The sequence below is a fragment of the Elephas maximus genome, chromosome 24, assembly GCF_024166365.1.
Source record: "Elephas maximus indicus isolate mEleMax1 chromosome 24, mEleMax1 primary haplotype, whole genome shotgun sequence".
Lineage (NCBI taxonomy): Eukaryota > Metazoa > Chordata > Mammalia > Proboscidea > Elephantidae > Elephas > Elephas maximus.
In genome coordinates, this window is record NC_064842.1 from 33759472 (window position 1) to 33777052 (window position 17581).

General features: G+C 39.3%; 1 protein-coding gene and 1 non-coding gene across 10 annotated transcripts in view; both read left to right on the forward strand.

The window, feature by feature from the left end:
* The window catches only part of TTC13 (tetratricopeptide repeat domain 13), a 92416-nt gene extending 80620 nt beyond the window's left edge, over window positions 1–11796 (forward strand). For 4 of the 9 annotated variants that reach the window (XM_049868639.1, XM_049868640.1, XM_049868643.1 and 1 more), the window contains 5 exons: window positions 1755–1890; window positions 2989–3068; window positions 5572–5650; window positions 5791–5870; window positions 10043–11177. In XM_049868639.1, coding sequence (XP_049724596.1) covers window positions 1755–1890; window positions 2989–3068; window positions 5572–5650; window positions 5791–5870; window positions 10043–10157 — 490 coding nt within the window. In that variant the 3' untranslated portion in view covers window positions 10158–11177. The other 5 variants (XM_049868637.1, XM_049868641.1, XM_049868638.1 and 2 more) reach the window with 4 other exon arrangements.
* Window positions 11797–12519: 723 nt separating this feature from the next.
* Window positions 12520–12592, forward strand: TRNAK-UUU (transfer RNA lysine (anticodon UUU)). Its single transcript has one exon. It is a non-coding gene; the product is annotated as a tRNA-Lys (tRNA).
* Window positions 12593–17581: the final 4989 nt, after the last annotated feature.

A 17581-nucleotide genomic window follows, 5' to 3' on the forward strand; every position in this document is an offset into this window, starting at 1 on the left:
TAGCTACTCCTCAGCTATGTAGACCCATAGTCTACTTCCGTAAAGATTTACAACCTTGGAAACCCTATAGGGCAGTTCTGCTCTGTCCTAGAGGGTAGCTATGAGTCAGAATTGACTCGACAACAATGGGTTTGGGTTGCGATATCCAAACTTCATGTAGGAGCCTCCATATCCTTTGAATTTTAGGTGGAATTACCTAGGGGATCCCCTCTCTCTTCTCCCTCTCCCCCCGACACATTCCTCAGTTTCGTAGCCTGTGGAAGGTCAGAGCTTTCCCAATGACTCCTGCCAGTTCAGTGATCAGGGTATGACTTATATTCTCCTGGCCTCTCTGCCTCTTGGGCTCTGCCTTTTTCATGTGCTTTTCTCTCTCAAACAACAGGGAACCTCTTCTTTAGGTTCCATATCAAAACTTATTCACACAGGCCTTCATGTGTACACAGCAGTTTAACAACTTTCAAATTGTGTTGCTGTTGCATATTTTTGAGGTCCCAATCTCTAGCCTAAGCGACTTAATCAAAGTGCTTTCCCAATTAAAGTACTCTTGCCCGAAAGGGAATTTCAGGGTTGCCTGTTCAAGGAAACATTTCTCCTCCCTTTTTATATATCCATCATGTATATCCTCAGATTAAGTTCTTAGGCAGAAATAGAAGTTCTGAATAAAAGAGTATATAAAATCCCTTCTTTCTTCAACTGTCCTCATCCCATTCATTACCATGCACAGTGTTTCTTTCATTCCCATTGCCCTTGGTCTCGGCCTCATAACCTCTCGCAGAGACTCATACTTGGTCTCTCCACCCCATATGCATCTGTGCATCACTGCCACATTAACATTCCTAAAGCTTTACTCCGCTGGGCAGTCCCCCAGCACCAAAGAGCACTTCTCCATACTCTGTTGTCTGTAGGTACCAAAACCAAGCCCTCTGCTGGGCACTCAAGGCCTTCTATAGTGTGGCCTCAAACAATATTTCCAGGTTCACACCTTCCACCATTTTCCTGTAGGAGTCTTGCCTGCTAATCAGACTGGACTGCTTGTTGTTCCCCATGTTCACCTGCCACTTCTCCTCTCCAGGCTCCTGGTCATCCCATATCTGTTCTTCAGGATCCATCTTCAAGCCACTTCTTCTACCAAGCATCTCCTGTTTTTTATTCCATGTCTTCCAAATTAGATGTAGTCGCTGCCTTATTTGAACCCCTACTGAACTATGTTATGGTACTATAGAGGGTCTCATAATAATGTGTGGCCTTGTTACTCCCTTCCTTACTCAGTGAAGGCGACATCTGTGCCCTGCTTTTCTTCATAGCATCAAAGGACTTTATATCTTCCATAGAGCTTAACAGCATGAAGCAGAAGCTTAGTTTTAAAAAGCAGACTCCCTGAACTTCCTTCATAACACAGTTCTTGCTCCTGATTTTTTCAGTCGTAATGGGATAACTGTCTATAAAATATTTACTGGCCATTTAGATTCATTCTTTACTATGTATACTTGTTTTCCCTGTATTAGCTTAAGCTCATATAATAAATACATATGGTAGGACTAAGCCAGATGCTGGTTAGCCTTTATGTCACATTTTATGGAATAATTGCATACTTAGGAAACATACCTTTCTGTCTATAACTGAAAAGGTAGGATATATTCTTAGATCTGTTTAGTGCCACATCAGCATGCTATTTGCTTCTTTTTTTTACTGTCTGTGTTTGGCTCTTTGAATTGTATAATATGTGCCTTTTACACTCATTCTTGTATTTTTAGAGTTGGTAATATACTCTTTTCTGTGGAAACGCAAACCACGGAAGAAAGAACACAATTGTATCATGCTGAAATAGATGCACTTTATAAAGATCTGACAGCAAAAGGAAAGGTATTGATTCTCTCGTCAGAATTTGGGGTGAGTTTTTGTTTATTTCTGTTTTATCCTCTCTTTCTGTGATTCTTTTATAAAATTTTAAAATCTCTGCCCTTCCTTATGAATAAACATATTATACTTGATGTCAGTTTTAATTGATCTATAAGTATTTCTTTTTTAATATTCTCGTAGAAAAAAAACTTAGTAACTACAGTAATTGGGGGGAAACGATAAGTTTATATAGTTGGAAGGTATGTATACCGTGTTATACATTATCATAAGTTTGGTCTTCAACAAGATTTAAATGAAAAAGTTGGTCCATAATGAAAACGGCTTAAGCTTCCCCTTTATCTTCCATTTTCTTGCCATCACAGCGGTTGTTGCTTACAGTCATGTTTTGTAGTGAGCTTTTGAACTTAGTCCTTATGATACATTTAATTTGGTAGTGAAAGTAGACTGAGGTTATGGTCCTTTGCACCTGATAGCCCCTTCCTAGGCTGTAGCCTCTGCCCTTGGTGGCCTGCCCTGCCTTGGAGCAGGCTCTGTGTCATGCTCAGCTGTGTGTCTCTACCCTGCCACTGTACCTGCAGTGTGGTAGGCGCACCATCCACTGTGTTCCTGAACTGGTGCCTGGGGCCCTCAGAACGTCACCTCACTTCTCTGACTGGCATCCCTTCATACATACAGCTAAGCATCTGAACTTATATACATAATTAAGCATATTTATCACCTAAACCTTAGTGTGGAGTGGGGGCTTAGTGGAATCTTCTGGGGTAGGGATGCATGTACTTTGAGGAACCATATTCAGTATTAATGAGTGCTTTTGTTTTATTTTAGTCACAATATATATTTTGACATTTTAAATAACGTTAAAGGAGACAGATTGTTATGTTTATCAGAAAAAGTTGAAGTTTAAAAAAACAACTGGGAAAATAGTGCTATAAATTGAACTGTGTGTATACCCTATCATTGGAAAAAAAAATGATACAAGAAGAGTAAGGAATATTCAAGAATGTAAAAAGTCAGGTTTTGTAGAGGCAAGAAACAACCTTTTTCTTGATGTAAGTGATCATTATATGTCTAATCACCTATAAAAATTTATAATCTAATCTTTAATGGGCATGTATCTTTTTTTCCTAGGAGGCTGATGCTGTTTGTAACTTAATCTTATCCTTAGTTTATTACTTTTATAATTTAATGCCACTCTCTCGAGGATCCAGGTGAGTGATAAACCCAAAACCCCGTGCCGTCGAGTCGATTACCGACTCATAGCAACCCTATAGGACAGAGTAGAACTGCCCCATAGAGTTTCCAAGGAGTGCCTGGCTGATTCAAACTGCCGACCCTTTGGTTAGCAGCCGTAGCACTTAACCACTACGCCACCGGGGTTTCCAGGTGATGATATTCTATAATTAAAAACTTTTTTTTTTAATTAAAAAATTTGGTCCTTTTTGCTTTTACTGCCTGTTACGAATGGAGGTACAAAAGTATACAAAGTAATGGCGAGACACACCCCCTCTTTCTTTTTTTGAATAATCTCCTTAATCTACCTTACCATTAAAAAAGAATGATAAAAATTAATTCTAATATGGTATGCTTAAGTTTAATAAAAGGAGCCCTGGTGGCACAGCAGTTAAGTGCTTGGCTGCTAACCAAAAGATGGGCAGTTCAAACTCTTCAGCAACAATGTGGGAGAAAAGACCTGGCAATTTGCTTCCATAAAGATTACAGCCTTGGAAGCTTTATGGGGCGGTTCTACTCCGTCCTGTAGGGTTGCTATGAATCAGAATAGACTCAATGGCACACAGCAACAACAAGTTTCATAAGCTAGGGATTCATTTCTTCAACAAAAATTTATTAAAGCTTACTCTGTGCTGTACATTGCACTCAGTGTATTTTAATTTTTTATATTTGCCAGACCCTTATCTCCCACCCCCTTGGCCATTAATTGTTATAAACCATTGGTTCACCAATCTTTCCTTAATAATTCTATTATTTTAGAGAATTTTAGCCTACTCGTTTGTATACATCGGGTCTTTTGTTTGTTTCTAAGTGCTATTAAAACAAGGGATATGTCAGTGGAGTTTTCTTCTATTCCCTTTTCCAGTACTATGCACAGTATATCATGTAAATGGTATTTTCCTCTTGCTAACACACATTTAAGCTTGAGATGTTTTGGCTAAAATAATATGCTTGAATGTCTGTATCTTTAATTAATGCTTTAGAAAGTAAAACTAAATGTGGCAATAAAATATATTATTATAATAATAAACCATTGAAACATAGCAGGAATGTGCATATTGTATAGTCAGCATACTTATGATCAGTTGTATCCACTGAATGCATGATGTGCATAAGGCCTATCTATCTCTACAGCGTGTGCACAGTACTCACTTCATTGTCTCTCACACAGCTCTGCTGGCTCACAGGTGGTATAGGAAGGAAATATAGCTCCAGTCATCCTTGACCCTTCCCCTTCACGCCTACATCTGTTCACTGTTTAGTCCCTACCCTGTTGATTGTGCCTTCCAAGCTTCTATTCTCTCTCTTCCCTATCCTCACAGCTACTCCATAAACTATGGCCCTTATCATCTTCTGCCATGACCTTTCTAACCAGTTCCCCTGCTTCCAGGATTCTCTCCTTCCCCTCCCTCTGCACCACCAAGCCACCCATTATCTCTGAAACGCAAGCCTGCTTACGGTGCTTCAGCAACTCCCCAGTACCTTCTGGCAGAAATCCAAACTCAGGCATGGTGGCCAGTGCCAGTCCTGATCCTGCCCTGGTTTACGTCACAGCCTAATCACCACTCCCTTTTATCTGCCCTTTTCTCTACCCTTGGGAATGTCTGTGGTTCGTTCTGTTTGCACCCTCCACCACCCCTCCATGCCTTTTTGCATACCTTCACATCAGTGCACATGCTTTCCCTTCTGTTCAGCCCGTCCCTGCCCACTTGTCCCCCTACTCTGCCCCATCCTTCAAATGTGCAGCTCAGATACTTACAGACTCTGTGAGGTCTTCCTCGGTGAGCTGTCCCTGGAATCTAGTACTCGTGTTCTCCAATGCCCTCGGAGCACTCTGTAATCCCTGAGCTGCATGCTGTCTGTCTCCTGGACTGCATGCTCAGAACTCAAGAGCTTAGTCTTACTTTTCTTTGTGTCTTTAGTGCCTCACACAAGTGCACAGTCGGTGCATAATAAACATCCAAATAAAAAATGATCTGTTACATGTCAAGGAGGAAACTTAGAGAACATCAGTTTTCAGACCAGTGTGTTAGCACATTCTGAGGATAGGTTCTGCTTTTCTTCTTTGGAGACCAAAGTTTTTAATGCTTGAAAAATAAGATTATTTACAGAGTATGTTGTATACATGCATTTTAAAGCCAAGCCTCATGAAGCTGTTAAAAATATAAATGGGCACATTTTTATAACTCATTATTTCACTAGAATAGAAAACCCAAGTGGAAAGAAAAGTATTCATAGAAAGAAAAGCACTTTTTTTTTCTCAGAAGAAGAATGTTTTTGTCACAGTTACCCTTAGTATTAGTAAACATTTTTAAGACAAATAAAAATGCTCTTATTTTTAATATCCAAAGAATTCTTAAAAGAAATAAAGGTTTTTTTTTTTTTTTATGATAGAAAGTACATGGTGAGCTTTATACATGATAACTATTTATAGACTCCTATAGAACAGGATTGATTAATAAGTGTTCTTTATTTGAACAGTGTAATAGCTTATTCGGTGATAGTGGGAGCATTGATGGCAAGTGGAAAAGAAATAGCAGGAAAAATTCCCAAAGGGAAGGTATGTTGGAGTTGAAATGGGAGAATGGTTGTGTGTTAAATCTCAATCTGTGAATTTTTATTTTAGAATGACTTGAACAGATTTCATACTAAGCCTTTCTCCTCCATATTTAATCACTTTTCTAAATTTCTCTTTTTCAGTTAGTAGACTTTGAAGCTATGACAGCCCCTGGCTCAGAGGCCTTCAGCAAAATAGCTAAAAGCTGGATGAACTTGAAAAGGTAACTACTTGGTGGGGATGGACGAAAGTGTATTATAACCATGGACTTGGGGGGACATCTACATCAATTGGCACAACATAGTTCTTAAAGATGATGTTCTACATCCTACTTTGTTGAGTAGCATCTGGGGTCCTAAGAGCTTGCAAGCAGCCATCTAAGATACAGCTGTCAGTCTCTTCTAATCCAGAGCAAAGGAGAGGGAAAAAACTGAAGGCTCAAGGGAGCAATTAGTCCAGAAGACTCATGGACCACATGAACCACAACCTACATGACCCTGAGACCAGAAGAACTAGATGGTGCCCAGCAACCACTACCAACCACCCTGACTGGTATTACAATAGAGGGTCCCAGACAGAACAGGAGAAAAAGATAGAACAAATGATCAAATTCACAAAAAAGACCAGACTTACTGGTCTGACAGAGGCTGGAGGAACACTGGAAACTATGGCCCCCAGCCATCATTCTAACTCGGAATTGAAGCCATTCCCAAAGTTCACCTTTCAGCCACAGATTAGGCAAGCCTGTAAGACAAACAATAACATATATGAGGAACGTGCTTCTTAGGTCAATCAAGTACACGAGATCACATAGGGAGCACCTGCCCAGGAACAAAGACGAGTAGGCGAAAGGGAACATGAAAACTGGATGAATGGATATGGTGAGCCTGAGGTGGAAAGGGAAAGGGGGAGAGTGCTGACACAATGCAGGATTGCAGCCAATGCATGAAACAATTTGTGTATAAATTTTTGAATGAGAAACTCATTGGTGCTGTACGTTTTCACCTAAATCACAATTTTTTTAAAAGAAAGAAAAATCAAATGACATATTGGGCAAAAGAAATCTTGAAAGTGTTAAAAAGCAAAGATGTCACTTTGAGGACTAAGGTGCACCTGACCCCACCCATGGTATTTTCAGTCACTTCATATGCATGCAAAAGCTGGACAGTGAATAAGGATGACCAAAGATGAATTGATGTCTTTGAATTATGGTGTTGGTGAAGAATATTGAATATACCATGGACTGCCAGAAGAGCAAACAAATCTGTCTTGGAAGAAATATAGCCAGAATGCTTCTTAGCAGTGAGGATGGCAACACTTCATCTCAAGTGCTTTTGACATATTGTGGGGACCAGTTCCTGGAGAAGGACATCATGCTTGGTAAAGTAGAAGGTCAGTGAAAAAGAGGAAGACCCTCGACTAGATGGATTGATTGACACAGTGGCTACAACAATGGGCTCAAACATAGCAACAATAGTGAGGATGATATAGGACCAGCATATGTCGTTCTGTTGTACATAGGGTCCTGAGGAGTTGGAACCAACTCGACAGCACCTAACAACAACAATAATAGAAAATGCAGACTTAACACATGTGGCTTGCATTATATTTTATTGAATAACACTGGTCTGTATGTTAAAAGTGCATATTATATGTTAAAAGTGCATTTCCTTATTAGTTCTTATGATATATATATTAAAGGCATAGATAAGTTTATCATGATGAATATTATAATAAATAGCAAAATATATATATATATATATATTATAACTGAAGAGGGGTAAAAAGACCTTCCTATGACTTTATGGAAAGGAGCCCTGGTGACACAGTGGTTAAGAGCTTGGCTGCTAACTGAAAGGTCGGCAGTTCAAACCTACCCAGTGGCTCTGTGGGAGGAAAGAACTGGTGATCTGCTCCTGTAGAGATTACAGCCTAGGAAACCATATAGGGCAGTTCCACTCTGTCACATGCGGATGTTATGAGTCAGAACCAACTTGATGGCACGCAGCAACATTACTTTCTAGAAACATATGAAAAGTAGAATTCTTGTTCACATCTTTAAAAGGCATTATTATACAGTGAGGTTAAATTCACTCTTTCAAGGTTAAAATGTTTTGCTGGCTTATAAGATCCTTTAAAGAGTAACTGTATGGATACAGAATGAGTGAAAAATAAGGAAAGTAACTGTGAAGGAGAAGTGGCAAGTGTCTTATTTTTGTCATTTCTAATTAGATATTCATTTCTCTTGACTGGTTTACCTTCCAGTCCAGACTCTTAGGGCCAGTCTTCAGGAGTGAATTTGAAACTATAAGCTGAACCCATTTCAGACTGACTCTGAGTGGTGGCACTTAACCTTATGAGTTGTTTTTTCACTAATTCCTAGACTTGGAGAAGGTGGTACTTTATTGTAATTTTGGCAAGAGCTACGTGTGAGTCAGTGAGTACTAGCTGATAATTACCCCTGACTGTCACTGTGGGAGGAGACCTGCAGATGCTGTGATATTTTCTAGCTCTTGTTTCCAGAAGTGTGGGATGGGATTGTATGAATTTGAGGTGGAATTAAACTTACAGGTGTTTTAATAGTTCATAAATAACAACAACAACAAAAAACCCACCACCCCATTGCCATCAAGTCAATTCTGATTCATAGTAACCCTGTAGAACTGGGTAGAACTGCCTTATAGGGTTTCCAAGGCTGTCAATGTTTATGAAAGCAGAATGCCACATCTTTGTCCCACAGAGCAGCTGGTGGGTTAGAACTGCCGACCTATCAGTTAGCAGCCAAGCACTTAACCACTGTGCCACCAGGGCTCCTCAGTAAATAGCAAGCAGGTCTTAATATTTGACGTTACTTATACTTGTTCCTCCTCTATGTTTTTTACATCCAACCACCTGCAGCTTTGCCTTTCAAATCTATTTGATGTAGGAACCGCCCTTATAATATCAGTCAGTGTTCTCCAGGGAAGCAGAATCAATAGGGTGTATGTGTGTGTGTGTGTATATATATATGTGTGTGTATATATATATATACACACACACATATATATACACTCTCTGTACTTAGTCATACTTAATCTCCAAATAAAGACAATAATAAAGTCATACTTCTTTTTGTGAGAGAGAGAGGTTGATCAGTTGATTGATTTTAGGGAGTTAGTTCACATGATTGTGAGGCTGGCAAACCCAAAATTTTTAGGACAGGTTGGTAGGCTCGACACTCAGGAAAGAGTTAATGTTGCAGTGTTGAGTCTAAAATCCTTAGGACAGGCCAGCAGGCTGGAAACTGGGACAGGATTTCTGTTACTCGCTGGAGGCAGAATTTTTCCTTCTCCTGGAAACCTCAGAATTTTGCTCTGAGGCCTTAACTGTTTGGATGAGACCTATCGACATTATTGAGTTTAATCTCCTTTACTTAAAGTCAGCTGACTATATATGTAAATACCTTCATAACAACATCTAGACTAGTGTCCACCCGAACAATTGGGTGCCATAGCCTAGCCAAAGGGACACAGAAAATTAACCATCACACTGGGTAACTTGTGTCCTGTTTAAAACTGAGAAGTTCGTGTCTGTAGTCCACTGTTGGTCAATTTGTAAGTATTACATTCTTTGTGATTAAAACTTCTAACAGTTTTGTTATATCCTGTTACATTCTTGTTTCAGGTTTACTAGTTTACACATTTTTAAATAATATGACCATAAGGCCATGCCTCCTTTTCTTACACAATTTTGAAGTGTTAATCTTCCAACAATTCCTTTGGAAAAGAGTGACAACTATCTTACATTGTACAGTTAATATTTCTCAAAGCACTTTGACATATATTATCTCATTCAATCCTTATGGTACTTCTGTGAGGTAAAAATAGTCTCCATGTATTTACAAATAAGGGAAGAGGGGTTAGAGAAGTGACTAAAGTGAATAAGGAGCAAAGTTGGAACCAAGACTTGTACCTTCTGGTTCAAAGTCATGTATGTTTTGCACTACCCAACAGTGACATGTGGTATGTAGCTACTGTATAAATCAGAGAGCTTAGTTTTCTTTCCCAAAGACTCTGGTTCAGTTTCCAAGAGGGTCATAATTTGTTGTTGTTGTTGTTGTGTTAGCTGGCTGTCAAGTGAGCTCAGACTCACAGCAACCTTATATATAACAGAACAAAACATTGCCTGGTCCTGTGCCATCTTCCTGATCATTGATATCCCAATTCATTGCTCTAGAAGGCATCTGTTCTCTGCACAGCTCTCTTCCCTACTCTTCTAAATATCATTTGATATGTTATACATATGGAGTGATGGAAAATAAATATAGTACTAGGAATAAATATAATATAAGCATTGCCTTTTTTTTTGAAAATTGTGTTAATTTTCATGCCTGTTCTCTGTTTTTTTCTCTTTCAGTATTTCTCCTTCTTATAAGACTCTACCATCAGTATCAGAGACATTTCCAACATTAAGATCCATGATTGAGGTGCTAAACACAGACTCTTCTCCACGTTGTCTTAAGAAACTCTAGTTACTCTATGGTATTTATACAAGTAAAGGGCCGGAACCTCTTGCTTCTTAAGTTATTTTTTAAAAACATGGAATTATACAGAAATTAGGTCCTTTATTACTTTTGATACCAATTTTTGATAGGAATTGAATACTTGAAATCATTTTCTTTACTTTTCTGAACCATAACAAAAATCATGAAAGAGGGTTTTTAAGGGGTGAAGAAAGCTATATGTATGGGAGGAAGAGTGTCTGTACTGGCCAGTGGCCTGTTGGTTTCCACTTGTAAAAGTTATACGACTACTTCCTTACAGCAAAAAAAAAGTTTACTTCAAAGACCAAAAAATTAATAATTAAAATGAATAGAACCAATAACAAAACAGGAGTATTCTCATTCCTTTAAAGATGTGGATATTTTTTCAAAGACTTTCACTTGATGCACTTTGTGAGAGTGTCATTTTTCAGTTCAGGTAGCCCTCATGTATGTGGTCTCCATTTAATTTGACTCTGAAAGGTTTGGGGTCCATGATGACTCGCACAGCCAGGAGCACTTATTGTGTGTGACACAGACAGTATTTACCAATGACCAAACACTGAATTATTAAACCGTGTATTTTTTTTCTTTGTTGGAGGCAAAAAAAAAAAAGGTGATTTCTGTAAATCACCACTTTTGACACTGGATTATATATGTTTTTATTTTGTGAACTAGTTTCACTTTCAGATATAAGAACATTCAGAAAATTACTGATTTTTTTTTCAGACGGGAGATGATGATGAATGAGGACAACTGGTTAATTAAAATGTTGCCGTTTCCAAATCATTTTCATTTTTTTGTTCTTGGATTTTTGTTAAGAGTTAAACTGTTCACTCCATTTCATTTTTTTCCGCTCAAAATTTTGCGCGAGAGCCGCCTGACGATGCTTCCTAGAAAAGAGTCTCTGTTCATGGTGGTTTACACGGTGCTGGGCATCAACAGATGTGTCCGTACAACTTGGTAGAACGTGGCACCTTTGGTCAATTCCCAACCTTCATTGGATTTCGCCTTGGGCAGATGCTGTTCTGGGCGCTGACAAAGACATGGTTAATGTTCTCATCTCGTTCGGGTAACCACTGAAGGAGAGGGGGATGCTGAGGTAAATCCTTAGTCACGCCTTATTTTAGGAACAGATGGCACATCTGCAGATTACCTTCTCCTGAGTCTAAGCCTGTGCTCAGAAAGAACAAGTGTCTTTATTTCCATTTTACAGATGAGCCTTGGGAAGTCAGTGACTCTCCAGGGTCACCCAGCTGTTTATAAGGGATAGTGCTGGGACTAAGCTAGTCCTCTCTGACACTGCGGCCGGCCTGCCTGCACCACCATGGCACTGGGGAGCCAAAGATTTAATTCTCACTCTTCTTAAGACCCACAAAATACTAAACACTTTACCTGCAAAATCTGTGTATCTCCATTGTGTTTCTTTGCACTCTAACATCATGATGTTTCGATCACACTTGCCCACTAGAAGACTTTTAAAACCGAAGAGGAGCTGCGTTCAGGTGTGCTCTGCAGGATTGCAAATGCAAGATGAGAATTACAGAGGTTAAACATGTATAAATGAACAGGTTTTTAAACATTTCCCTCTTTCCACTTAACTATTTCACAAAGTCAAAATCCTTCAGTTTTATCAAGAGCTTTCTTCACTTTATCACCAGCTTCATAAGATTTTAAATTGTGAAATTTCTATTTTTCAATTAGGGAAATGGTATAAATAAATTAGCTGGCTCTTCAAAAATATAACAATTTGTCTAAACCCCAGAATTAGAATATGTTTTTCTTGAAACTTTGAAACTCCAAATCATTACATTTCAATTTGAATTTAATTAGTCCAGTTTCTTCTCATACAAGGAATATAGCTGTCTCATCATTGCAAATACTGGGAAACTGTGCTAAATTCTATGATCGTAAGATGTTCTGGAAAAACATTCTATCCTCTGGCCTAGATCACCAAACTGAATGTGGTATGAACAAAACATTAGGAACAGTTTTACCTGGTAGTAGAGAAGATGCCCCTGTTGGAGCTACAGCTCATCTCAGGAACTCTTAACTCAAGAAGGCCATGATGATAAGAAATGTATTTTTATATCACTGTATTTGAGATTCTCTTATCACATCCTCTTAAAATGAGAATTGCACTTAAAAATCAACCAGGATTTCATTATACAATTTGTTCTGTGTTTAAACACGTTTTTTTTTTTTTTAACTTAAGTCTCTTTCTTAAAAATTGAAATTAGGTTTACTTTTATCCTAAAACTTTTATATTGAAACCTTTTGATCTTTCTGGTAAGACAGGACTGCTATGTTTGTTTTGTTGAGATCTGGTTTTTTTCTTGTTAGCTACCCTTAAGCCTGGGTAGCTCAGCTGGTAGGGCATCAGACTTTTAATCTGAGGGTCCAGGGTTCATGTCCCTGTTCAGGCATTATCCTTGGAAACCCTGGTGGTGTAACGGTTAGGTTAAGTGCTTCGGCCACTAACCAAAGGTTTGACAGTCCAAATCCACCAGGCGCTCCATGGAAACTCTATGGGGCAGTTCTATTCTGTCCTATAGGGTTGTTATGAGTCGGAATCGACTCAACGGCAACGGGTTTTTTGGTTTTAGTTTCCTTTATCCTTTTGATTTCATGGCATAATACCCAGGAAGCTCCTAGGGCCCAGAGACCCTCAGACTACTGTCCCTCCAACTGCGATAAAGCATGTTTGAGTGTGTTTCTGCTCAAGGTCCAATGAGAGTAGGAGAAGCCATATTCCCATGCTTTGCAGATTTGTCTAATTTCATATCTGCATTTTGGTTTTCTTATACTACAGTTATTTCTAGTAAAACTCCTTCAGATATTCATTTGCCTACTCACTGTTGGTCTTGGGGTTCCTTTACCCCCTAAAAAATTTGAAATGTGTGTTAGAGGGGAACCTAGTCCAGGAATGTAATTCAGGATTCAGCTCTTTACCTCATGGCTCATACACAACCCATTAGCAAATCTGCTCTTTTCTACCCCAAAACAATATCCATCATCCTTCTCCATTTTCTGCATCTTAATTACTACTTCCCTAGTCCAGTATAAAATTTCTCTTGGACTATTTCAGTAGTCTCCTAACTGGACTTCCTGTTTCTATTCTATTTGAGCCTGTCACAGTTTTATTGCCCTTAAGATAAAATTCTGTCTCCTTACTATAGCCTACATGATACAACTCTCTCAGTTTCTCCAATCTCATACTCTTCCCTTTATCTATACACCATAGCCACACTCCTGTTTTTATTGCACCATCAACTCACAGAGCCTTTTTCTTCCTTAAGGACTTTACAATTAGCACAGTCCAGTAGAAGTTTTTGCGATGGGAATGTTCCCTATTTGTACTGTCCAATATGGTAGCCACTAGTCACATGTGGCTACTGAGCTCTTGAAATGTGGCTACTGTTACATAGGAACTGAATTTTAATTTTAATTTAAATAGCCGCATGTAGGCTGTGTCTATTGTATTGGATGGCACAGCCTAGAGAATTCCAAGTTAGACTTCAGAATAAATTTTTCCATAGAAATAATTCTAAGCGATGTTCTCAGATGGCAGTTTAATATATTTATGAACTTGATGTTACAGACTTGGCCAAGTAGCTAAGCTCTGTTTGTAAAATTTTTTCTGTGGATGAAGATGTTCAAAGTTTCAAAAGTCTAACTTAAAAAGAACTACCCTAGTTCAAAACTTGTTAGTAAATTAGGAATGCTTTAGTGAGGAACTTCTTTGATGTCGAAGGTATCTGAAGGACAGGAAACTGGCCTCCAACTCTCCAGAATTTAACCTCTGATAATTTGAAAATAAGGGAATAAGATTTATGAAGTCAATTTATGAACCAAGGCAGAGACCAGCAAAATTACCTGGAGAGACCCATGTGTCCCAGACCAGCAAGATTTGACTGTATTCGTGGATGTATCCTACGATTTCATAAGGGAGCTGGCAATTCATTGCCCCAAAGTCTGTCCCTTCCCCTAGCCTTCCCTATTTCAGTAAATGGTCCCTTCCCCCCAGTGACTCAAGCCAAAAACCTAGATGGCATTCTTGATTCTGCAGTGTCCCTTCCCTAGTTTCTAAATGACCACCACCCAATTCATCTTCAACTCCTATCCAGTGTATCTCTAAAAATATCCCAGATCTGTTTATGTCTAACCATCTCCACTGTCACCCAAGCCAAAGCTATTTAAATAAAATTAAAAGCATGTCATTCAGTTGCACTGGCCCCATTTTAAGTGCTCAATGCAACATGTGGCTGGTGGCTACCATATTGGATAACACAGATACAGAACATCCCCATCATAGTAGAGTGTTCTATTGGACAGTGCTGCAACTTTGAAAACAGAGACAACCACCCTCCCCCACTTCTGCATTGGACAGTAATTAGAGCAAGAGTCTATGGTCTTGAGGAAGGGTCCCAGTTTTGAGAGGCTCAGGGTAAAAATTTCAGCATTTGGAGGTAGCACGGGGTGACAGAGGAGAGGAAAAGAGAATCTCCAGCACGTGCTTGAAAAGTTTCCATCTATTACTGATCCAGTGGGCCTGGGGTTAAGCCTGGGGAATCTGCATTTTCACAGCTCAGGTGGTCCAGGGAGATGGAGGACAACCACAGAATACTGAGAATCATGACCTAAGTGGACATATTTTGAGGGGCCACAATGCAGTCCATGACAGCTTCCCAGCCACATGAGAACACTTAGCAGTTATCAATCTGAGTTCTCTCAGAGAAACTCTTTGATACCCATAGGCTTCATTTTCTTCCTCTCAAATTATTGGACCTAATTTTAGTTATTACTTTCTTTTCTTCCTTTCTGTGTATTTCCTTCCTCTGAACAGATTTCATTCAGAAACAGACGGACTTTTAAGGCTCCAGCTTATATATTTCAACCCTCCAAACTGCCCTTTTATTTTTTTTAATCCCTTTTTTCCTTTTAGACAAGAGACTTCATAGTGAATAAATCCCTACCATGTACATTTGGTTCTCATTACAACAAGGAACTATGTAAGATAGAAATTATTTCCCTTAAGGGGGTGGTGTGTTGTTTTTCTAATGTAACATAACTGGTAAATGATGGAACCAGGATTTGAACCTGAATTTCTCATTAGAATGCCAGAAGCAATTTATGCACAAATTCTTGGTTTTTGGACTCGCCCATTCCCCCTAGAAAGATTTTCATGATGAGTGAAAGGAAGATCATGCTATTCTTGGAGCTCTTTATTTTACTTTTGAAAAGTATCTGACTAATCTCCATTTGTGAATTTTCCTTTATATTAGAATTCCTTGGTTTGCAAATGACAGAAATTTAATTCAAAGTAGCTTAAGCCAGAAGTGGAATAGTACTATCTTTTTATCTGCCCAAGAGGGATCTTTGCCCTGATCTGGTGCTCAAAGCTGGCACAGCATGACTGGTTTCCACAACAGGCCCCTGGGAAATGCTTTATGTTATTGAAACACAACTTCATCTGAATGTCATAAAAGCTCGTGGTTTGTGCCACTGTCAACATCAGAGATGAAAACCTTCTGAGCGCAGTGAAGATTTAAACAAAGGAAATGCCTTAGGTAAGAGGGAAAAAAACTTTTGTCAAATTCTTCCATCCAGACAGTATGAATGCAGTAGATGCTTACTTAATGAAGCATCTTTTCCCAGTAGTGCCAAGTGTCCTGTTACTTGTCCTTTTACTTCGTGTACTAAATCCAGAGGTGATCATGAATTAGTGTGGTATTTATAACAGTTGCACATGGTGACTTATATATCTAGGGCCAGTCATACATAAATCATATTACCAATTCTTTACACTGGCAACAAGATAGGCATCGCCTTAGGCTGGGTTCTCGAGAGAAGCAAAACCAGTGAAGCATATAAATATGTAGAGCAATTTATAGCAAGGAAGTGGCTCACGATGTTGAAGAGGCTGGAAAGTCCCAAGTCCATGGGTCAGGCTGGAGGCTTCTGACTCACGTAGCTACGGGGGCTGGTAAACGCAAGATCGGCAGGTTGGACAGCAGGACTCTGGCTCACAGGCTGCAGAGGCTGGTGCATCCCATGATCAGCAGGTGAAACAGCAGGTAAGCTGCTAGCTCAAGTCCCAAGAACCAGAGCTCAGATGAACAGGAGCCAGCTGCAGGATTCAGAGGGAGCAAAAGCCAGTGAGCTTTCCCAGGAAGTCCACCTATATTGAATGCAGGCTACACTCTCAAGGAAACTCCGTTTCAACTGATTGGCTGATCATATCAGATCTCATCGTGGAGGTGATTACATTATATCAGATCTCATCATGGAGGTGATTGCATCATTACATAGGTGCCAAACTACATCATAACTGCCAAACCACTGAGAATCATGGCCCAGCCAAGTGGTCACACAACCTTAACCATCACAGACATTGAAGGTTAGAATTGCAAATAATTTTTATACTTAAATTTTAAATTACATTTAAAATTTAAGTGAAAATTCAGCTTTAATTTTATTTCAATTCTGGTATTTATAAATTATAATTTATATATTTCATTTAAATATTAATAGGTAATATTGAACATTTTTGAAGAAAACTCACTTTGAAAATTAAAAATTTTTTACATTTAGTTCATGTACATTTCATGAAAATATGTTCAATTTTTTTAGACTATGACTACAATTACATCTTTTTTTTTTTATTCACGAAGTCCATCTTCCTCAGTTCTGGCCCCAGAATGTCAGGGAAAGAACTCTGGCTAGCTGAGGTCAGGTGACCACTTAAGCCAATCGATAATGGTTTTGGGTGATGTCACATGGTAACTGTACAGGACCAAAAAAGGGAATGAGAAATTTCTGGGCTGACAATTCTGGTGGATGCTGGCATTCCTTAGTTTGTGGCCACATCACTCTCACCTCTGCCTGCATCTTCACATGGCCTCTTGTGGGTGTGCGTGTGTATGTGAAATCTCACTCTGCCTCCTTCGTAAACGGACAATTATGATGGCATTTAGGGCCTACCTGGACAATCCAGGGTAATCTCTCCATCTACAGATCCTTAATCATATCTGCAAAGACTGCCATATGGGGGCAAGGTTCACAGGTTCCAGGATAAGGATGTTGCTGTCTTTTGGAGGGCGCATTTTCAGCCTACCGCACCTGGTCTGGACTAAGTGCCCTTTCATCCTACAACCAAAAAACCAAACCCTTTGCTGTCGAGTCAATTCCGACTCAGCAACCCATGGAGTTTCCAAGGTTGTAATTTTTACGGAAGCAGACTGCCACGTCTTTCTCCCACTTTCATCCTAAAACCAAACTCGATGCCATTGAGTCGATTCTGACTCAAACAGCGACCCTATAGGCAGAGTAGAACTGCCTCATAGGGTGTCCAAGGAGTGGCTGGTAGATTCAAACTGCCGACCTTTCGGTTAGCTTAGCAGTCGAGCTCTTAG